The 23,592-nt window shown below is 40.4% G+C and overlaps 1 protein-coding gene and 1 long non-coding RNA gene across 4 annotated transcripts in view; one reads left to right on the forward strand and one right to left on the reverse strand.

The window, feature by feature from the left end:
* Positions 1 to 4,437: 4,437 nt before the first annotated feature.
* On the forward strand, positions 4,438 to 13,720 carry LOC139613743 (glycerol-3-phosphate dehydrogenase, mitochondrial-like). Of its 2 annotated transcripts, XR_011686826.1 has the most exons (5): positions 4,438 to 5,663; positions 6,447 to 6,506; positions 6,672 to 6,816; positions 7,535 to 7,726; positions 13,587 to 13,720. XR_011686826.1 is itself a non-coding variant. In XM_071470631.1 (4 exons), the coding sequence occupies exons 1-3, from the start codon at positions 5,216 to 5,218 to the stop codon at positions 7,680 to 7,682; spliced, it is 741 nt and encodes a 246-aa protein (XP_071326732.1). In that variant the 5' UTR covers positions 4,438 to 5,215; the 3' UTR covers positions 7,683 to 7,726; positions 13,587 to 13,720. The 2 variants fall into 2 exon arrangements, 1 of the variants encoding a protein (XP_071326732.1); XM_071470631.1 differs by lacking the exon at positions 6,447 to 6,506.
* The window catches only part of LOC139613832 (uncharacterized), a 62,843-nt gene continuing 46,811 nt past the window's right edge, over positions 7,561 to 23,592 (reverse strand). Inside the window, exons 5-6 of one of the 2 annotated variants that reach the window (XR_011686840.1) lie at positions 7,760 to 7,799; positions 7,561 to 7,652 (exon numbers count right to left, since the gene is read on the reverse strand). This is a non-coding gene — a long non-coding RNA (uncharacterized lncRNA). Of the gene's footprint in view, positions 7,653 to 7,759; positions 7,800 to 13,608; positions 14,417 to 14,732; positions 14,849 to 23,592 lie in introns of those variants that run through there. The other variant, XR_011686838.1, reaches the window with a different exon arrangement.

Genomic DNA, 23,592 nt, shown 5'->3' on the forward strand with positions numbered 1-23,592 from the left:
CGTGGAAAGCAGTGACATGTTTGCCTTGAATGACTGCCTGCCTGGAATTTTCCGAAGTTGTTTTAAAGAAATCTTACAACTTAGCAGACCCCTGTTGTTATCATATTGTGAATTAATTCATGAAATTATCGCTCAATAATAGGTAGAATGACGCCTATGTGTCCTCCTTTGTCTGTGAATTGTTTAAGACGAGTCACCAAGGTTCAAACTGAAATGTCACCATCTTCTGTTACATTTCACAGTATTTGAGAAATCTCATTATTCTCAGCTTGTGTTTTCTTTAGGAGCCTTATTTTGCTATCTGTATGAACATACGAGGGTCCTGGAGGTGAGCAGCAGAGGAGACCAATTAGTGTGATTGCAGGAATCGCAACTGCCTAGTCAGCAGCTCGACAGTAAAATGTAGGCTGTACTACATGTCTTGGATGAAACACAGGGCAAATTAAAGCAACAGTGTTTGAGGCAGGGAACTTCATACTTCTAGTCACAATAATATTTACCCCCAAAACCTATATAATCTCATTCAGGTCTCAGAGTCAACTAATAAGTAACAAAACAGTGGGAAATTAAATTTTGGTTGTTTATTACTGAAATAAAATGTTCTGATACCAGCAGGACAAGGTAAACTATAATAGGTCACTGCTGTCATTCAAATATGCACACAGATTTTTTTTAATACTTTAACTGCTATAGGCTGAATTAAAGTTGGAATCAAAAGTAGACCTGAAACAATTAAATCAATTAAATCATTTTTTAAGCAAAAAGCCAAAAATTCACTTGCAACCACTTCCAAAGTGTGAATTATTGGTGTTTTCTTATTCTTCTACTCTAGTAAATTGAATATCTTTGGGTTTTCTACAAAAAAAGAAAAAAGAATGACCTTGGACTTTCATGGTTTTCTCACATTTTATGGATCAATAATTAACAGATTGATTCAATAATGAAAATAATTGTTATTTCAGCCCCAATTAAAACATATTTTATCTCTGAGAAATTATCCATTTCAACTCTCCTCTCCTCCAATACATGATAGTGAAAGGAGCCCATGTCTAGTCTACTTTGTTGTACAAGTAGAACCTATGTTTTTCCCTCATTTTACCTTTTTCTCTGATCATTTTTCACCTCATATACCAGAGAAAGCAGTAAACCTTTCCCTTGATAAAGCCATGGAGTTGGGAAGATGGAGAAGTTCAGCCGAATGGTAGTAAACTTTACAATCACCTTTAGGCTGAGAGGCCCATTGAAGTGTAAGGTAAAGGAAGAGTGGTCCATGGCATCTCTGCACCATCTCGCCTTTGCTCTCTCAGACATGGGTGAACTCAGGGGCCTTGATTTGATTGGTGCAGCCTTGAATCATAAGCTTTAATTGCACCTGACATTTAAAGCTTCTCTCTGGTATTTAAAGCAGTGTACAGGTGTGGCTCATTACTGAGAGGGGGATAGGAGATTTTCTGATTTCTCTCTCATTGCTGAGCTGTGGCAGCGTCTTAAGTCATCATGCTGCCTGTCACCGTCCCAGAACCCCTCCCTCACTCGCACGAAGCAGTATCTGACCCAGCTATCATCAGTCAAAGCAGAGTTCAAGCCTATCATAAAATGATAGGCACCTTTTTAGTGCCGCAAACTCTGCCATAGAGGAGGGAGCTGCAGACAGTATCATGGGGAATAAAAGAGCGTGACTGTGGTAACGTGTGATCCACAGCACATATTACCAGCCCTTCAGGTGTAGAATTTTTCATGGTATTGCAAGGTGGTGACTCACGAGCTCTGCCATGCTGATGAAAGACAAACTGGTGAGAGCCGTTGTTTATTATGATGCTCAAAGCCTCAAACCATGAAATCCTTTCTTGAACAGCATATGGTGTTCTGTGCACATTTATAATGCAGCATGAAAGTGTACAGTATAAATCACTTTGCGCAGTGTTAAAAATTATAGCACTTATCACAGCTGGAGATGCTGGTAGCAGCAATCCGACTGCAAATTGTAGAAATCTAAATCTGTCCTTTTATCTGTGTTGTGTGACTGCAAAACTTGTTTTCTCTTGTCTTTTGTGAACAAGTGTGAGGAATACATGTGAAGTGTTTTAACTTTGAGAACTACAGATATATTGACCACAGTAAGTGCAAAACGTAACACATCTATGGAGCTGCGTTGCGCACTTGAAGGCCTGTGTGTGTTGCCGTTAACACTTGTAACACCCAAACAGAGCAGAAACACTTTTAAATTTAAATGAATGAGGTGTTATTAAATTGAGAGCACTGCAGAACAGATGTCTAGATCACAGTGTTTTTTACCAAAAAGAAAAAATATAATTAAATGCAGGTTTTGAACTGTTATTTGTCTGTTTCTTTTCAGAGTAAAGTATCTTGTGTCTCACACAGCCATGTAATTGCTGTCTATGTGAGCGTAAATAAATTAGAAACAATGTTTTTTTTTAAACAGACAACAGCCAGTGGGCGTCGCGTTCCAACCAGTCCCAGGATCCATTTATCTCGGGGCTATACGTGCCTCGTGTTGGCATCAGAAAAACAAAGCATATGTTGATTGTTAGCCAGGGTGTACATAGCATGTCCTGTTCACTCAAGGTCTCCCTTGTAGCTGCAAACTCCCAACTTTGTTTCTCTAGGCTATCTGTCAGCCTTCATTTAGCATTTGAGGATATGTGGATTCCCATGTAGGCTACCGCAAAAAGGCAACATACTTCTGAGGGAATACGGCCACTATCTGAGCAGTGATCTGTCAACCTTATTCATTTAGCAGAAGTAAGTAGGAGAGGGGGGTATTTTTCATGAGCTATTTATATTTGTTCAGTTTTATACCAGCAGATTTTTTTATTATATTTTTTTTTACCTCTAGAAAGCAGCAAAATCTGAAAAAAATGCATAGAAAACTATGAGTAGAATTTTATAGTATTAATAAAATAATGAATACTATCATAATTAGTGTAGAAAGAACAAAGGGATAAAAAAAAAAACATTAGACCACTTACATGTATTTAATATTTCCTCAAGCTGTCTTTTCCACCCCTTTCCCATACGCAACTGGGTACATTATGGCAGTGACATTTTCTGTCCTGACCTTCTTTACTGGGGATCGGGCTTTGACTGCTCGGGTTCATCTCCTCAGGATTTTTCAAGCCATCATGGTCAGATAGTTTCAACATGTAGACATCCTTTAGTCCTAGAAAACATAGTCTTTGCAAACATATAATTTAGTGAGAAATGACAAACAGATTGTCAGACTCCGTACACATAAATCACACAGACAAATGCTCCATAAAGGGACCGGTGCTATTATATATATGTTAGAAATGCTAAGTTTAATGAGTTTCGCAATTTTGCTCCGTATTTAAACTTTTATACTTTAAAGGCAATATTGCCTCTTGTTGTGTCTTTATATATCATTCAACTGTGCCCTTCATCTTTGTGCTAGAGGAGTAATTGACAAAAGCATCTGGGATAATAACTCCATCTCCCGCTGTACCTGTAACAATTTAATTGGACAAGTCAGCCCAGCCAAGCATCTCTGGCTCTATGACTGGGAGACATGAAATTCATTGTCATTATTGTCCCTGTCATTTTGCAGCATTTTGTCCAGCCGCAGAGTTCCTCTCACTCCACTGAGTTTTGTACCTCCAGGAGGCTGGAACGAGTGGTGGTGTGAGCCGAAACAGAGGTAGGGGCTGGATGGGAGGGAGGGTAGGCAAGAGGAGGAGGATTGGGGGGGTAGTGGGGGGTTGGGGGGGGCTGTTCCTCCAGGGAGCTTTGATGCTCATTTAGCTCTGGTCTGTCATTCGGCCATTTTGGCTTTTAATTGCTGATGATAATTATCATCATCATTATTGTTATCTTCATCAGTGTGTCAGGTTATTATAGCCGTGCTATGCTGTTCATTCATAAATCCTGGTCCCCGCGATCTGACTAATCCTTGAATTCCTGACATTTAATGTAGTATTAATGCTCCTGTTCTTTGCCCAGTGCCAATCTGTGACAGGCTCACAACAGAGAGCTGTGAATCACAGGGTCAGAGGTCATTAGGAGGCTCAGCAATCACCGAGGATCAGACACTGCCTACTGGTGCCGAGCCCCTCTCAAGTCTGAGCAGCTTGTGTGTTCATGCCTGTGTGTGTGTATGCATGTGCGCACACACCACCGGTGGCATAACTTTGCTAACCATATACTATAATGGTCACATTCACCCTACAGAGATGAAGAAGTGGATTCCATGGTCTTCCTAATACATCATGGCAGGGTGCATACTCTTGTATGTGATTCATTCTAAAATGTGGCCTTTAAATCTGTTGTTTTCGTGTTTTTTCTTTTTTTTTACTTTTTGCTTTCAATTTTTTTATTTATTTTCCGTAGTGAAGGAATGGCTTCGAGCATGCCGTAGCATTAAGCAGAGCCCACCAGCTAGCTAGCCTCAAGTCGCTCAAACGTAAAATAAATCAGGGCACAAAGGACCCCGCTCATTCCTGCAAAGTAGCAACATTTTCCCTGGCCAACAATGAGGACTTGAACTTCCCTGGCAATAACAAATAGAAAGAAAGTCACCCGAGACACCAACATTAAAAGTGATTAATCATCTCTATTCTCTCTTTACTTTTGAACCAAGGGATTGTCCAGCAATAAATCTTCAAAGATGTACATAAGAATCACTTCCTAATGAAACCAGGCTTTGTTCATTTGTCACCTTTTAGACCCTTTCATTTAAATTACAAAACTTGTGACCTTGTGACTCTGAATATAGATCTCTGGTATTTTAGAGCTGAAGAGGGATTAATCCATAAATCTTGATACTAGATTTCTCTGTTCATTAAGAGGATTCTGCTGAGGGATCTTCAGCTGGAAAAGCAGATCAGCCGCTGTCAAGAGCGATTTCCTGTCATATTGACAGACTAGTGAATGTGGAGAGGAAGTGATTGTTTTCAGTGATCACGTTTTGTGGTTTTATTTTTGCAACATAGGGTGTCACTGTTTTATTTATTCATTTTTTAATTCTCATTTAACTTTGTAAAATGTGTAAAAAACAATTGGGTTATGTGAACATGTTGGTAAAAGCCCATACAAAAAAAAAAAAAAAAAAGTAAAAATATCTTACTGAGTGTCATCTAAAGGCAGGAATAACACACAATCACATAAGGGCAAAAAACAGCTGTCAAACAGCAGGTTCGTCAGCTCCTACCTCTGCACTCCTGGTATATTTAAAGCTTTGATGCATTTATTCCTTATCCCCACATTCCCTGCCTTTTCCCGAGGACCAGTTCTCCTTCCCAGTGCAGGAGAGGGGAGGGGCGAGGTGGTCGGGGGCCCCACACTCAGGCCAAAGGGCCACTGTGGCTTTAAGTGTGCTCCTTGTGTGGCCGGAGCAGCCATCGCGCTGATGCAAAGTGACAGGGACAGATGTGACATATCGGTTCCGACACACTTCCATACCACCAGTCACAGGCTCGGGGTGAGTCACATCCCCCTGCTCTGGTCCTGTCCCCCCGCTGCAGGACAACACAACGATGCTCGAATGAACCTCGCCATCGCCCTCACTGCTGCCAGGTATGGGGCTGCCATAGCCAATTACACTGAAGTGGTGCACCTACTGAAGAGGGCAGACCCTCAGACGGGGAAGGAGAGGGTCTGCGGAGCACACTGCAGGGATGTGATCACAGGTAAATCCAACAAAAGCCGCTTCCTTCCTTCCTTCCTGCCTCACTCTGTTCCCGCTCTCTCTAGCCCTCACAACAGGGGCCCTCCCAGCACCTCTTACTCAGTGCTAGTTTGCACATAGTCATTGCACATCTAATGCAGGGGCTTTTAATATTTTATAAGCATTTTATGGTGTAGAGGGCTGCTTCAGATCTTGTAGGGAGGAACATAAGACGGAATTAGCGTACTCCAAATGGCCTTACTTACCTTTTAAATGTCATGCATAGGGCCGGCTTTGGAAGAATAAAGCAGTTAAGGGTAAAAGATGGTATTCTGAAACATTTCATGAATAACCAAGATTTGAGGATCTCAACACATGACCACCCCCTGATGTTTTAAAAGATGGAAGTGTGCTCTTGGAGGAGATGTCTCACTTTAATAATGTGAGAGGACGGCCTCACATAGGGAGGGCTTAGACTGAAAGGATAATAGAAACAGTTTTGACATCACTTCTTTTTTCTTTTTGTGGTTTTTTTTTTTGCTTTCTTTTTTTTTCTTTTTCTTTCTGTGCGAAAACATGAATTTCAGTCTTACGGACCTCGTGATTCCATTGCTCCTCTTCCTCTCTCCTATCAGTGGCAGCGTCACACGTCAAATTAGAAAGGGTAGTCCGTCAGTCACCTTGTTGTCAAAACAAATCATTTGCTATCCTCCTGGTATCTTTTGATATGTGTCCCATTATATACTGTAGCTCGTCAACATCAAGCATCACATTAACAAACATTTCCCTTCCACAATTTCAAAAGGCTCCCTCAGTCACTGCCACCGAGCTACTCTGTGACACAAAGAAGCAAGAGGGAAATTAGGTATGTCTGTTTCCTATTAATTACAATCCTGGGAAGTCTCCCATGGACACACTCGAGCCACTCTATTACGGAGAGAGGGGGGCGTTCGCTGATAAATTAATAATCCAGCTTGTCACCAGCCACAGATGAATAGCCCCTGGTGATTGATGCTGTTTTCTTTCATAGGGCAGGAATTTGATGTCAGAGCCAAATGTGTTATCAATGCCACGGGACCTTTTACGGACGTGCTGCGGAAAATGGATGATCAGAAGAACCCCGACATCTGTCAGCCCAGTGCCGGGGTGCACATCGTCATCCCGGGCTATTACAGGTAACGAACGGTGGGCCGCTACGTCTCTGTCACTGTATCACCTGCTCCTTAGCGCTGCCGTCTCATCAGTTCATTAGCCAGCACCAGCAGAGACTCCTCAGCCTCTGGCCACACAAACCAGGCTCTCTCTGGCAGCTCTGTTGGTTTGTTTGGCTCAGAGCAGGTGTTTGGTAGAAATTCAACCACAGCTGAGGAGTGTCATGAAATCATTTTGTTAAGCGGAAGGGAAGATTTACATCTTCTGTGTGTAATTTAGTGGTCCAGCCTGATCAAACATCATTTCATCTTGTGGAGGTTGCAGCTGCTTGGATTTCTCTGCCTCAACCAGAGCTGGGATTTCTGGTTTCTTGTTGATGCATGTTATTTGTGTTTGCAAGGGAGGAAGGCTACTCCCGTGACCCAGCCTTCCCCCTCAGCTATGCCTGTGTTAAATTGAGTCAGAGCCACGTGCATGTGTTTTAAACAGGACAATATGTGCACCCTGGGTTGAGGCTAGGGGAACGGTGGCTGGAATTGAAACCAGCTGAATTAATCTCCTGGAAACAGTGCTGACAGGAGCCTGATTATGGGGTGTCCCTTCAACCAGCCCGGCCCGCTCGTGCCCTCCCCTCCCCAGCAGACCAAAGGTTAATGCAGTCTTCTTGTTTGTCCCCCACCCCCCCCCCCCCCCCCCCACCCCCCACCCCCCCCAACCCTTGCACCCGCCCATGGACATAAGGCGCACACAGACGCACACACACACCTCCACTGCTCGAGCTCCTGGATCTCGTCACGTCATCATCTCACTGACCTGGGAGAGGATGCCCCAACACACCCACACACAGCGAGAGTCATCCCTGTGGAGGAGGAGGACATGGACTTTATAGTGACTCAAGTGCACAACCACCCAGCTGCCACGGCCTGGACATAGGTGATTATCACACAGACATACACACAAACTTACCTGGTAGTGATTGTTCTGCAGATGTGTTTATTTTTGCTGCCTGTGGAATCACAAAACTGAACTTTAGTCAAATTACTAAATATGTTCAGATCAGCATCAAGTTGTCCCATCCCATATATGACTGTGTCTCTGTGTGTTGGTGTATGCAGAGAGCAGCTGTGATGCTAAGGTATAACTAGTACAACGACATCAACATAACATTTCTCACGGGAAAAAAAAATGAGTCATCACTCTGCACTTACACTTGCGGCACTATAGCCTGGATGTTTGAATCAGACCTAATTCATAACAGCCATTTATGATAATAAATACACGTCCAACAATCTCAACACCCCCCAATCCACCCACCCACCCTCTCTGATTTACAAATAGCTGATAGAGCAAGCAGCTGACAGAAATAAATGAGCTAATCTGATGGCTGTGTAGGACTTCCACCAGATATTAATTCATCAGGAGGCCACAGAGTGCAGACAGATACAAATTCCTGCTTTAATTATGTATGGGAGCTGTGCTGGAAACAGGAGACACCTCTACTACCAGGACTATTTCTCAGAGCAACTTTATGAACCCCTCTGATTCCATCGTTATTTTGTTTTCCTTTAGATATAATACATGTCCCTCCTGTTTTCCCCAAACACTCAAGACAAAATAGATTTCTTCCCCTTTATAGCAATGCTTTCACATGAGACATTTGATAATGAACAAGTGGAAAAATAACCTTTGCCACATTAAATTATATTGTTTTCGATTTGCAATTTTTATGAGGCCTTCCTGGAGCCTGTTTGATGTATTTTGTGCCCACTCGGAGCCTCAAATGGCCCTTGTCGACTGGCAGGCTTATCAAAACCCACGGAGGCTTTATTGAATGAGTGACCAGTGGGTATCTAAACAGAATGCAGGGCTATTGATTTTGGAGAAGTGGTCTAATTGTTTCTAGTAGACAAGGGCTTGTCCCGATTATTTGATTGATTAGCTTGATACTGGTCTGCCTCCTCATCCTCCCCCTCTGGCCAGTTAATAGCACTGTAATCCCAATACACTGCTGTATTTCTAATCCATCATCATTATCATGGCTGTACTCAGCACAAGATTAGTCCACAAGGGTTTTTTCTTTTTTTCTTTTTTTTTGCATTCCACAATATTAGCTCTGCCTTCTATATGCTAAAGGTAAAAACTGCCAGCTGATACAATCAGTTGGATCTACTGGGATCTGTGGGGGAGAAATCAGGAGTTATAGATTGATACACACCAGAGAGAAACATGGCAGCAGTGGAAAGTAACTCAGTACTCAGGTACTGTACTTAAGAACAAGATCTACCTAAGAACAACTTAACTGCATGTTGACTTCATTTATCTAACATCTATAACTACTACACACTTTTCAGATTAATTGCAAACAATATTGCAACATTGCAAATTACGTAGAGCGGTTCCCAACATTTTTGGCTTTCTAGCCCTTGTCACATTTCAGATGTCTGAGTTGTTATATAGTCCATCAAAGAGAGATTACCTTCTAAACTTCTCAGATGGTTTAAGTGAAATGACTGTTTAAGGCCCAAAGAGGTGAAAGGATTCAATATTTCACAAATAAAAGCAATGATTAGAGGTAAGACAAAAAAAAAAAATGAATACAAACTTCCATCAAGACTGAAATATGCCAAAAACTACAAGATGGATTTCCTTTCAAGTTTGTACAAACATTCATGGTGCCCAGAGGATGAACCATAAGATTTTGGTGAATCTCTGACTATTCATCTAGCATCACCATGGTTGACATGAATGATTTTAATGGAAATAATCTGGCACGCTCACGTCCCTCTAACGATGAAGTATAATCACTTTGGTAACCCTTAGCTGTTCCCCCTGCGTTATCATCAGCTCAGTTTGTCAAATATGTTGGTTTATGACCCAATAAGTGCAAAACGAATGACATTATAGCATGCTAAACTAAGATGCTGAACATGGCCAACTTCAATACTTCTAAAAAATACAGATACAAGAGAGATCAACCAAAAGCATCCATTTAGCTCAAAACACCAGTGTGCCTATATACAGTCTCACAGAGCTGCTAACATGGCTGTAGACTCTCCTTAATACCTCACAGATTTATCTTGTGGCACTTTGGAGAGGCCCGACTTCTAGGTTGGGAACCATAGAACTAAACAATGTATAATTGTACCTTTATACAGGAGGTAAAACTAGGTACAACACAACTAACTACAGCAATAAAATGCTACTTTCATGTTGATGCATTATGTAATATATATTAATATACCACTGTTTTATTTTTTGTGTATATTTAAGTATATTTTGTCAATAGTATGTGTGTACTTAAGCAGGATTCTGAATGCAGGAATTTTACTCAGGAGTATTTTTTACAGTGCTGTACTGGTACTCATACTCAGGGAAAGGATCTGAGTACTTCTTCCTCCTCTATAAGAGATACAGAATAAGACAGAGAAATGGTTGTTGGGGATGTGTCACAGTAGTTCTCCAGTTCAAGCCTCAGACTACATCTGGCTTTAGGCAGTGTGGCCGCGGATGGCAGGGTGACATGTGGCGTATGTCTGGGCGAGACCCTGGTAAAAGTCCTGTAGTCACAAAATGAGCAGAGAGAGCCTGAAGCCTGAGAAAAAAAAAAGATAAAGGAATGGGACGGAGGAGAGTGCGGGGGATTTAAGTGTGAAGTGATGGAGCGAGAAGCTGTGACTGGTGGAGTCCACGCGGTCTCTGTCCTTGCCTGTGGTAGCGCCTGGGCCAGGGTCTTCACTCATTTGTCTAGGAACATGGAAGGAAGGGGATGGGGGAGTGTGAAGAAGGGTCATACCAGAGGCGTTTGTCACATTGTGTGGAGGTGACACCTCAGAAGACCTACTGGCCTCCATAGTGGACAGCTAGTGTCTCCTGCAGTCCTTCCCTTAAGGGAGCGGGGGTCTCCATGGCTTCTCACAGTCACACCAGAGTCTCTGCATGTCTAGCAGCACATCTCTACTCCACTGTACTCAGTTTGACTTACTGGACTCTCGACTGACTGGACTGGCATATTTAAAGACTCTCTTTGTTCAGTTCCTGCTGCCTGAAGTGGACTCTCTTCTCTGTTTTTGTGGTGAAATCTTTCCACACCACACAACAGTTCCATTCCCCAACCATGAGTCAGCCGAACAAAGGAGGCATCAGTGTCACTGACTCTGCCTCTGGAATTAAAGAATGAAAAAGGTTTTTTTCACTCAATATTTCCAGTCCAATCTCTTAGTCCTCACATCCAAAGCAACTTCTCTTTTTGTTCACTGTTACAATTTACATTAAAATTCTACAAGATGTGTTTAAATGTCTTCATCCAGCAGCAGCTACACACCATACTGACTTGTAAGTATTCAGCAGATGTGTTAGTTGAACCTTTTCACCCATTAAAATAATCAATTGGACTGTTGAATCCATGGTACCAGATCCTCCAGGTTAATACAGCTCAGGAGACATTGTTAATCATGCATAAGTTTCATTTTGAACAACTATAAATGGGCATTGTCTTCATCTGCATGCTTTTTATTGCCCATGTGAGGCCTTCTGCTCCACAGCTACTCAGCTGTCATAAATGTTTAAAAAATGCCCTTTGATAACGAGTTTGTCATTGTTTTATTCAGAAATATCAACCGGCCCATTATAGTGGCAGGTATTTTTTCAATCGATACACAATAGCGTATTAATATTTAATTCTTTATATGTCACTGCAATATAAGAAAAAGTGGATTGTTGAGAAGCAGCAGCTGGAACTCGTTTATTTTCCTGCTGCAGCAGTGAAAAAGACAAGACAGACAACTCACTTAAGGGGTGTGCATGTGCACACAGACACACACACACACACACACACACACACAAAGTGCATATATCTGCAGATACTGTAAGTGTCCACATATTTATGTTTGCCAACACTCCTGTTTGTGCTGCCTTTGAGACAGAAGAGGAGATTCCTGACTACCCTGCGGTGTTTATTGTCCTCTAGTCCTAAGGCCCAACTCCATCTGCAGGAAGAACATACATGACACTGGTGACAGTGGACCTCATTTGTTAATGCAGGACTGAAATATCTACGAGCCAACAACAGTGTGTGGCTGGTGTTGTTCTTACCTTGTAAGTCTGTGTGTGTCATCGTGGCACAATGTGGTGCCGGAGACACCTACTGCAGCAGGAACTGCCACAGAAGTGGTTTTGAATACTTTGGCATCTGTCTGTCTGTGTTCAGATTTTTTGTCATGCATTTTTGGAGTGGCAAAACTTTCCAGGTGTGTAGTTGAGATAAACATGAATTCTGTTTGAAGATGTGTCACAACGTTCCCATGCTGACGAGTGTCATGGCTGGTGTGATCCCATTGCAAGGTGGTCTCTAGTTTGCTGATTATTTTGTTTCAAAATCAGTAATAATATATTAATGTAATTATGATAATGTCAGTCTTCAATTTCACCTGTAAATGTATCAAAGAAAGAAAATTAAAAAATACAAATATAGGTTAAGAAAATTAAATTTTTAGGCTAAATTTCAAGTTCTCTGTTTGACCATTCCGACTATACCCAGGATTCAACACCAACCAAATAATTTGTTCAACTTCATTTGCTAGTACAATTTGCAGAGCTCGGACTGATTTTGACTGAGACTGTGGATATTTTCCTACCTGCTCAGGTGAGAACACATATTATCTGCAAACTATTTTCTGAGCACAAAAATCTGAGAAAAATAAAAATTTCTGACATGTTATCAAATGTCTAATTGCACATTCACTTATTCAGGTCTCTTTTTTTCTGTCAGCACTGTTTTTTTCCTTAAGATTGTTTTTGAACAAACTAGTGTTTGGGCTTCTGTGTGGCACAAGGCTCACCCACCACCACAGAGATGCAGCTCATACAACCCCATCAAACACAAATGTTCGCCAGTGAGGAATCCTGTCCTTCTATACCAGGAACTCCTGCTGTGTAGGAATGAGTCTGACAGCGTAAAATGTGTGCAACGCTCTAGTCTGTTGTGTGTGTTCATTTTTTGTCTCAAGGAGTAATTGAGTGCAAAAAGAATATAACGTTAAGGAGAAAAGCGTTTAAAATGGACCGACGTGGGTCCTGTAACATTATGTGTACAAATCTGGGTGTGGGGGAGGTTGGTTAAAAAATACAAAAAGATGAAAATATTTGGCAGGTTTTAGAGTTGGACAGCAAACATGGGTGATTAGACGTGTGTAGGTGTTGGACTGTGAGTGAATGAGCCACTGGTGTGTGAGAAGTGAACAGATCTACTGAAGTAGTAACAGAGCCTGCTGTCATCCTGCACAGTGTCTCTGTCCTCCTGACAATACACCCATATCACCAGGACAGTCCATGCCATGTTAGACTTCAAATGAACTGTACAATGACCTGCAAATGACAAGCACAGAGAGTTGCAGCCCCCTGCGACTTTGGTGTGAATGAGTTTTAACCCTTTGTTAGCAAGAAAGAGGGGAAGAAAGCATAATCTATGATCCCAATGTTTCTGGAATGTTTAAAAAGGTCAATATGCTGATATTTTTGACAGCGCTTGACCTTTTGTGAAAAAAGTAACAAAACCATTGGAATTGAAATAACTTCTTTGTTTAGTTCTGGCACATAATGTATCACAGTCAAAGCATGCTGTCTCCCCACAGCATCTGCCCATGAGTGACTTGACTGTTAATCCAGTGTATTGATCTAATATCAAAAGGTGCTATTTAAATGCAGCATAACTCCCCAGGAACCATGATCTGTCAGTAGGCTCTGTTTGGAGTCTGGCTGAATAACTAATGCCTGTTTTGTCTGTCGCTGTGTCCAGGTGGCCCAACATCTGGCCCCTACCTACAGAATCATTGCCTGCAAAGTGCTCAGGACAGGGCTCATATAACATCAGGAAGAGTAAGTAAGTTTATTTACACGTTGATCAGACACTGACTGGTGGTGTAGGGCTGCAGCACTGTAGCCATTAATTCACCAGTCAGGTGAATTTGAAGACAAGACTTGGAAATAACATTGCAACAGCATTCTCATCCACTTGTAAGCAATCCAGAGATTTCTTGCTAAGGGAGGGGAGAAGGTGGCCCACTGTTGAAACACAGCTTGGATCAAAACTTCCTTGCAAAGAGAAAGGTAGGCATATTGATACTGGCATTAGAATATATATTCACAATATATATTCATAATACATCTCTGTACCGTCTCACTCTCACACTGTTGATTATGATTGGTCAGGCAGAGATATTTTTAACTTTGCATTGCTCCCCACAACTTAAACTGTTAATTTGTGCATATGTACTTGATAAAGCAGCTGTGAGTCACCAGTGCAACTCCTGATTTGCAGAGGCACAGCATATTAAAGCAGGGTATGTGTTAAGCTAAGCAGACTGTGATTTAATACATAGTGGTTTTGTTGCCTTGTGGTTAAACACAGTGTAATAGAACATACTGAATCTCACACTGCTTCCCACAGTCTGCATCAGACTCTTCACCTGTGTCCATCCTCTGATTCCTCCGATTCTTCAGGCCACAATAAACCGAGCAGTTTTGTTTGATAGTATAGAGCAGGAAAGGGCGTAACCAGCAGCCGGCCTGTCCAGGAGGACACACCCAGCACTGGAGAGCTGGTGTGGTTCCCATCCATTCTGTCCTCTGATGCAGGTGGGAAAGGAAAATAGCCATAGTGTTGTAAGGAGCCTCAATGCATCACACACATACATCCTTTTATTAATTTAGTCACACTGATGTTTTAAAAGTAATAACTTCTAAATGTAAAAGAAATTCTATTTAAATATTATCACCTCTTATTCTGCTCTTGTGTGTTCCTTAACTGCACACTCCAACTAATGAGTTGCTGTACATACAAAATGTTGTGGTTTGTAAAAACACAGTAGAAACACAGGGCAGGGCAGCCTCACAGGTTCAGGTTGTGAGTCATTCAAGTTCCCGCAGTAGAAACAAGGCTTACTGTGTGCTATGCAGGAGTATGTCTGCCACAGCTATTGTGGCAGACACTGCTGGGCTTCCTGAGCATGCAGGCAACAGAGGAGGCTCTTCCTTGAATTGTGGAGCTCATGGGAAGGCCTGCAAAATAAAGCGAGCAGATGACTCGGGTTTCATATTGAAAAACTGGAATATTCAATCTTGAGCACAGGCAGGCCGACTCAAAACTACCCAAAAACAACAAAACTCATTTTTTTTTCTGTCTGGTTTTATAACCTTTGGTGAGCTAAAAAGACGACAATTACTTAGTGCACAAATGTGATCACATTATGTACTGTTACTGTGTCAAATGAAACCTGACACCAGCTTGTGCTACACTGTCTATTTAGGATGGATGTTTTTGACAGCACCATTCACACTGGCAGTAATCCCAGTACACCTCTCCCCGACCAGCTATTTCAATTCCAGCACTGGTATTCCCGCACATGCATTAGATTGACCTCACATTAACCCAGATACATTTGATCTTTAAGATCCATAAATTGGCTTTTGTCATTACCATAGGTTAATTACTGAGATTTGCTCTGTATCGTTGCTACACTGAGATTGCAATAATAAGCACCACACAAAAGCCATTCACACTGCCTGCGTGAGCACTAAATAGGCATTGTTTTGATCTTTCTATTTCTGTCAGGAGTTTTGTTTGTATTGGTCTATTATTAGCACTATAACTAGCAGTACTTTTGATACAGTTTGATTCTGCTGAGCTTGGTTGAAACCTTGCCCTTCCTGTCATTCTCTCCTTAATAAGTCATTGGACGTGCTGCCCAGACGTGGATCTGATCGCTGAATGCTGTGCATTCCTCACAGCACCTTTGCCTGTGAACTTTAAAGTATGCACTGCAAAAGGTATTTCTAAGATCGGAGTTTCACACTGAATTATTATTTATTTATTTATTTATTTTGTATTAGGCTTTTAAAATTCCTCTGATTTTCCCATATTAATTTGTGAGCATTTTATTTAAAATAAGTCCCAGATTCTTTCAAATAAAATCTGAAATAATGAGCCTCATATGTCTGCCATGGTACTAACACTGCTCAGATTAAGATCTCAGTTCCCATTGATCGTGGAAACTTCATAAAGTGTCTTGTTTATATTTAGCTGTATAGTATGTGTTCATGTCCTGAGGGTCATTAGCATTGTCACAGGTTGATAATGCTTTCATGTACTGTGTGCACAGTTCAAGGCCTTTATCCTCTTAATTAACACCCACACTGATGTTAACGTTGTTTAAAGTTACACCAACCTGACTGGATATAGTCATATAAATATGCCACATTCATGTCATATAGAGAGTGCGACAATAAATCAGCCAGCCTGATATTAGCCTGTCACAAGTGTATTGATGTTAGTGTACGGGTGGGCTGATAATTATCAAGAAATTGCAGCACAGAAGAGAGAAACACTGTCACCATTATATAGATATTTTTACCAGAGGGCTCTTACAAGCTAAATTTTCACGTGCAAAATGTCCCACTCAGTAAAGATCTTAGTCATGATTCTTTAATAATCCAATTTTAGCGTCCTCATCAAAAAAAAAAAAAATTTCCATGAAAAAAATAATTACCAGTTCATATATCGTTATCAGATTGTGGAAAATGTAAAATGTAAAATACTGATATCAGTATTCTTTAAAAAATATGAATTTGTTCTTAAAAAATTATTTGAAAACAGTATCCATCAGGCTTTAGACATGCATTTCCAACTTGTGAATACCTTTCAAGATAACACTTTTCTGTAAAATCACAATATATCCCACTTGCTACTTAATAATCATAAGTGAGTGTCTGAGAGTCTCTCCCATCGCCACCAGCCATCACATACGATGTTTCTCTGAGGGCAGGTGTACAGGTGTTCCTCTTTACTCTTCTGACAGGTGCATGAAAAGAGTCTACACATTATTTTCAATAAATCAAAGGTTTGATCAACCATGAATGTCCACAGACTATAACAGGGGAAGATCTGTGTGTGTGCATGTGCGTGCATGGGCTTGTACCTGATTATTACCTGTAGACGATTCTCTGGTCCGTTTCGCACAGTTTTATAGATTTCCAGATGCCAAAAGTTAGTAGCAAATAAATTAATTAATAAATAATAAATTAATTAATTTCAGGCCAAAACCTTTGGTCAGTCTTTGTCAGTCTCACACCATCTAAGCCTTGAAAGTTTGGAACCTTACAAACCTATCTCAGCTAGCAATACCACTATGCAAATTGATATTTGTATAAAACAGTATAACATTACTATTTTGTCAGTCAACTTGGTTCTTTGGCTTTGTTCTACACTGTCTTTGGTTGGTTCTGAATCCTTCAGCTTGTCAGCAAGTACAAATGTACATCAAGACACAATTCGTATTTATGACAGTGGTATAAATGTGAATCGCACTCTGAAACTGTGGGGGCACCCAGACGCAAATAAAAACATAAAAGCATGATAGGGCTTTAATAGAAGCCCTGTGCTGATGATCCTCCTTTAGCTCAGTAACCATGACACTCAAATTCTCTCAGTCTGATGTGCAACACTCCAGATGTTGACTGGAACAGTGCATCCATATTGCCTTATTCATCCATATTTTATGCCGTCTATGATGTGTTTTGTCTCTCCACTGAACTCTGTGATTATGGCCAAACCTGATGTCAACTATAGAATTTGTTCACGAAATTTACACTGTCCTGAAAAAGTCTTTTAAATGTCTGCTTTGCATTGTACTATTGTGTAGTAGTTTACTCAAACAACTTTCAGTGGAAACCAATCAGTTCTGTTCCCAAGCCACAGGGGTGCAACAAAAATTTCAGTCCTGTTGTTAATCCAGGCCAATTTCTCCCAGTTAGACAGAAAACATATGGATTGGCTGTAAACAGAGATTCAGCTGGTGACAGGTCTCTCAAAGTGAACCCTGCTACACGACTAATTGACTCGTGGGTTTGCTGTAGGGGCTTGTGTGGGAGTTTCTGTCAACACAATTTCTAAATTAAACACATTTCAGTAACAGCAAATACGGAAGAGACATATTCATAAGAATTTTTCATCATTTCTGATATGAAATGCCTATATTATTCTGCATTTAACCTGCAGGGAAGGATTTCTTTGACTTGTTGAGATGCGCTCAAGTGTAAAAGACAACCACGCAGCCTCTCCTCTCATTTTCACCTCTTCAGATCTAACTATAGACTTAGATCATTCGAGGTCTACAGACAACAATCAATGAAAAATGTTTTTAGGGTATCGGTGAAAAGACAGTCATCAGCAGCTGTAAATATGTTGCAGCTTGCTGTAGTGAGGATGGTGTGGTTGTAAATGAGACCAAAAGAAAGTTCATGAAGATCAGCGCAAACTGATCTTGGTTCCTTTTTGTGTTGGTGTTACCTTCACTGTACTGACATTGATGGAATTACCTGAAGAAGAAAACAGCTCACCGTCATCTTTTAGCTACACTTATGATGCCCCATTTAGTGTGAAAAAGAGGCACATAGTGTATGAGAGTGAGGCCGGGCTCCATTGAGAGCCTCAAAATGGCCACAGTTAAAGTTTTGCTTGGAGCAAAGGCCATTACGCCAAACCTGACCTTTCAGTTGGAGGCTGTACAGTGTTTAGTTTTTCTGTCTCCAACTTGGTATCATTTACCAGATGCAGGAGGTAGCAGTTTTCTCAAAAGCCCATTGGACACTACCCGACCTACATGAAACTGCAGACAAAGTTACCAGTGACTTGCTGATGAATGCAGTGAAGCCTTTATCGAGTCAGACTTCTGCCGGGGTTTTGGTGCAGACCAAAACAGAGCTAAAATAGAGAGTGGATATTGAACAGGTGACCAGAGACACAACTTCAAATAAATGCTAATGTTGCTACATATCTGCTAGACATGGAAATAAGCACATAACTGTCTGCTAACAAGTTTGTCATAACAACAACACAAAAAGTTATAATATGTCAGTGTTGTGTTTACACCTTGTTTTCTCTTTTCTCAATCCCTGCAATCATTGGAATATTTACATTCAAATACTGATTAATGTCTCCAATAAAAACATGCAAATACAATGGCTTATGTGTTCAAGTAAAATAAAAAAATAACAATATCATGAACTTTGCTCAAGTGAACATAGTGACATATTAGATCAGAAGTGACCAAGAAGGAATAATATAAAGTAAAGTACGAGTAAAGGAAAGAAGCAGGTATGAGACATACTGTGAACTGAACCATGAATTAGCTGTCCACGCACTGGACCAGTAGATTCTATATTAAGAACTGTCTGAGAATTACATTTACAGGTTTTCACCATTCATCTCACAAGTGGAACTGTACACTTCCCGAACAACACCTGTGCTATTATTCTTAACCCGCAAAAAATGTAGAATTTCAGTATAACTCTAATTACTTTAATTCACTTTATATAGGCACAGACATGTACATTGCACACCCAGCTGAAAGCATGCAACACGACCATGTGGTTTGTTATATAATTTACTTAATGTGGTGGGAAGGCTGAATTGTAGAACAGTGTTTGGACAGTGTAATTTGGGCATTTGGGAAGTAATAATTTAACATTTTTATAGAGAATTTCTTTGATTCTTTGTCCACAGGGTTAAAGTTGTGACTTATCTTTTATTATTTTCTACCACAGCATCTGTGCTCAGACTGATGAAAAAACAGTGTGTGAAAAGAAAAAGTGGTAAATTCTTATGGACAAGAAAATAATTTTTATTATTGCTGTCATTATTATTATAATTATTATTACCCACCTCCACACACACATCTTTTTCTCCAGCTGGCTCTCTATACAACACACGCACACAAACACAGCCTCTTTCCTGTCCTCGTGTGATGCTGGCAGTCTTCTCCAGCTCGGTGACAATGATGAATGCAGAACATGAAACACATTAATGCAGCAGATTCTGGTCAATGTCAGCCCTTTCTTCACTGTGTCAAGTTAAACAAACAAGACCAAGCAAAAGCGAATGGTAATTGACCCTCCAGAGATAAGGCCCTTGCTACTGAAGCGGGAGGTCATGGCAATCTCAAGCCACTGTCAAACCTGAGATGGACACACATTCAAAAATATAATCTGCTCACTGTCCAAATGGTCACACTTTCATATAATGCTTTAAGCTTCTCATCGCCCTTCCAGAGGTGAATTATTATGAGAAGGCGGCCTGTGTTATATACTTTCTCTGCACAGTGCTTCATCAGCAATAAGCTGTCATTGTAATAAGTGGATCCTACTTGTATGAGATGTCTAAAGCCTTAGCGAGACGTGTTTAAAGTGTGAGGACTTCTGACATTTTGATGACACATTCTAGTGAAATCGAACTAATTAGGAGAGTTTTTGATTTTGAACTTCTGGTCTTAAATGATGAACCTTGTATACTTACTGTATGTCCCTCAGTGTTACAAAGTAACATGCTGATGCTGTATAATTGGGAGAGCGAAGAAGTGGAGGAGGTTTGCCACGTTGTGAAAGTGATGCATTTAAGGCCAACAGAGAGTTTCATTCTCCACTCCTTTTTCTTATGATGTAAGAAAGTCCTGCAGACAATTTGAAACTCAGGAGGAATGTCTGTTTGTAATAGTTTTTTTTATGTCCTAACCTGGTCCTAACCCTAACACAGGGACAAATTCAGTGAGTGTGACTGGTGTTTGTGTTTGTGTGTGAGCCTTTCATTCAACATGTGATTTTAAATACATGCATATTTCTTGTGAGTCAGGTAAGAAAGGACCAGGTGTTTGTTGAGACCCACTCAGCATTGGGTCGAGTCTGTTCAGCCTTCACCTAAAACTACACTTAGCACTGAGCAACAAACTGAAGTGAGAAGGCAGCAGGTGTACTGGATGTATGAATTTGGTGCCTACATCAAACTGGAATCAAGTTGTAAAAGAGCAGCTCTGCCAAAATGCACACGCACATCACCTGGTCTGTGTATGTGCATGTGTCCAACATAAATAAATGTGTTTGTCAATAGTTTGCCAGTTAAGATGTTTAACAAGTTAATGTTGCAAAATTCTTATATGAGTGAGTCAGTACCTCTGGGCAAGACTGTACTTGTTTTCCATTGGTTGTATTTCTGCTTTGTTTTGCTATTGTTCCAGCTGATAAAGTAAATGCTGAAAACAATAAGTCATGTTTGTAAGCTCACATTGCATCGATTTATTTTTTTTTTAATCTATAAAAAATGGAAACACAAAAAAAAATGTTGCAGTAATGGCAACAAAAGCAGATGAGATTGACGTAGCTGTACAAATGCTAAATCGACAGACTAACAACTAAATCTACAAACTTTTTAGATTATTATAAAAAATGCCCCTTGCTACCACTACCACAGCCTCCATGTCAACTGAAAATGATGTCATAAGGCTGATGCTTCTGATTGGTTGGGACAAAATGAAATAAATGAAACTCTCCAAATTGGCGCAGTTTGCTCAATGTGTTCATGTTCATGTTCAGCAAAATTACAACTCAGTCTGAAGATCAGTGTTTGGTGGCTGTAGTGATTTTAATTACTCTTAAAGCTATAGCCTAGTTTATCTGTAGTAAATTTGCAGGGTTCAGCCAAATTTTTCCCATTTACCCCTGGTATTAACTATCCCAAGTTTTCTGAACACTGTTCCACTACACAAACATTTAATCTGGAATCACTTAAATGACTTTAGGGAAAGTAGATTTTAATGTTATTAGTGTATCATAGTGGTGGGATAGTGGTACAGTAGATATTTCAAATATGTCAAAACCCAACACAAAGCTAAAACATCTGTGTGGCTAAATGCAGCTAGGAGCAAGTGAGGAAAATGTGTTTCTTGCGATTTGTGTGAACTGGCCCTTCAATACAATTGGCCTTTAAGGTGTAATTACAAAATGATAGCTGTCTTCACTCACCGGCATCAAAATCTGTGCAGCATCCTCCCCAAAAGGACCCTAAATGCTCAGTATTTATTAGCTTCATTTAGTCAGTGCTGAGAGAGATACAAATCAACATTAAATGTGTTTAAATATCCTACAGTAGGTGCATGTGATTGGTTCCAAGAAATGTTATTGTCTTGCATTTTATTAAGCTGAATGGTTTGTTGTATTTGATGCTGGCTTTTAATTTCTGTATCTGTCCGTGCAGTTGGTATTTTTATTACTATTAATTTATTACTTGGGTTTTGTCTGCTTGGCCACTTGCATTTATAGAGTAATAAGGGAAAGTGTTTAATGCGCCCTGCTTTCAGCTGCAGTGTGAATTGTTAGCATGAATCAAAGGGGTTGATTAAACCATACTGTCCCAGGCTTTTAAGTGTGCTTAATTTCACGCCATCTATAAATAAAGCAATTATTTTCTTATGCACACTGTCGAATTGAAGGCTTCATATGTTTGGTTCTGCCGTGACAATTGTATATGAAGGCTCTTTCAAAGACTTATTGTGCATCTCGAGCTCTCTTCTGGTTAATCCATTTCTAATGTCGACTATGGGTGTTTTCATCAAGAAACCAGTGCTGTTTTTTTGTTTTTACAAAGCTCAAATTATGAGGGAATTGTATTTTGAATGCACTCATGAAACTGTTAAAGCCAGGGGGTTCTAATGCATAGTTTTGTTGGGCTTAATCTACAGATTGTTGTGTTTAGCCATGTGGGAATTATGCAATGCACACTGCTCAAAAGAACACAAACAGAGAATTTCTCAAGACTGAGTATGTGGGAGGGCTTATCCGAGCGTCTGCTGCCAGTTTCACTGGACACTGGAGGATACTTCATGTTGAATGGATTTATGCTTTTATTTCTAATCGTCATTGTCTCTCTCTTGCAGTTGGGCAGAGTCTTGTCTTGATCCTGACCAAAGCAAAGAGAAATAAAGTAAGCTGCTGTGTTCACTTTTAGCCTCAAACTGTCTTTGGAACAAATTAATAGTGATCATTAGTATTAGTATACTACTAGTTTTCCATATTTCAACCTTTATCTCTTCATCTCTTTTTGGTAAAACACATAAGGACACAAGGCTGCTAACAGAATGCTATTTGGCTTCAAAACTGCTTTGAAAATAACCCCTTTGTGTACACATTCAAATGGAGCTGTGTATAATCATGCATGCTGGAGGACCTAAATGCATTGTAATTAGAAAATAATGGGCTGGTGTTCATGGATGGGAGGTTTCTACTTAACATTTTCACTCGAAGTAAATGGGCTAAAGTCAAAATCAACCTGGACAGAGGCCCGTCAGACTCCAGTATAAAAGTTGATCTAGCCTGTTAAAAGAGGGGGACTGTGCGCACAGAGGTGTAATGGCCACGCTGTCTCTATTAAGGCTAACAGCTCCCGTCTCCTTAAAGGCGGTCATTTAGTAGTGCTGCTCATTCAGCCTAATCAATGGTTGAAGCCGCAGCGAACCATTAAATAAAAAAAAGGGGCCAGAGATGAGGTGCTTCTGATTGGGGTTAATTGGATGTAATTGGAATTTATACTGTACAGTGGACGACTCATTAAGAACACATTTAAAAATAATGTCATTTGAGCTCAGGTCATTTAACCATTTTTACATTGAAAAAGTAGGAAGCAGGACTTGGAAAAAAAAATTGGCATAGCTGGTGTAATTCTCTGAGCATAAATGCCTGCAGACTGTGTACAGCTGCAAAATGTCACTTATTGATTTGTCAGTTTGTGCTTCTTTCTTGGTTCGGTTTCACACAGAAATACAATTAGATTTATTTACATAAGATAATATGTGCTAACACTTACTGTATGTTGCCCTATTTGGCTTTTATAAGCAGCATTGACACTTAACAATGGTTTATAACACATTATAATATAGTTGTAAGAAGGTATAAGGTATTTCTCAATAACTGATGCTCCTCCT

This window comes from Trachinotus anak, unplaced genomic scaffold (assembly GCF_046630095.1).
Source record: "Trachinotus anak isolate AG129_WGS33_773 ecotype Australia unplaced genomic scaffold, CSIRO_AGI_Tana_v1 ptg000001l, whole genome shotgun sequence".
Classification (NCBI taxonomy): domain Eukaryota; kingdom Metazoa; phylum Chordata; class Actinopteri; order Carangiformes; family Carangidae; genus Trachinotus; species Trachinotus anak.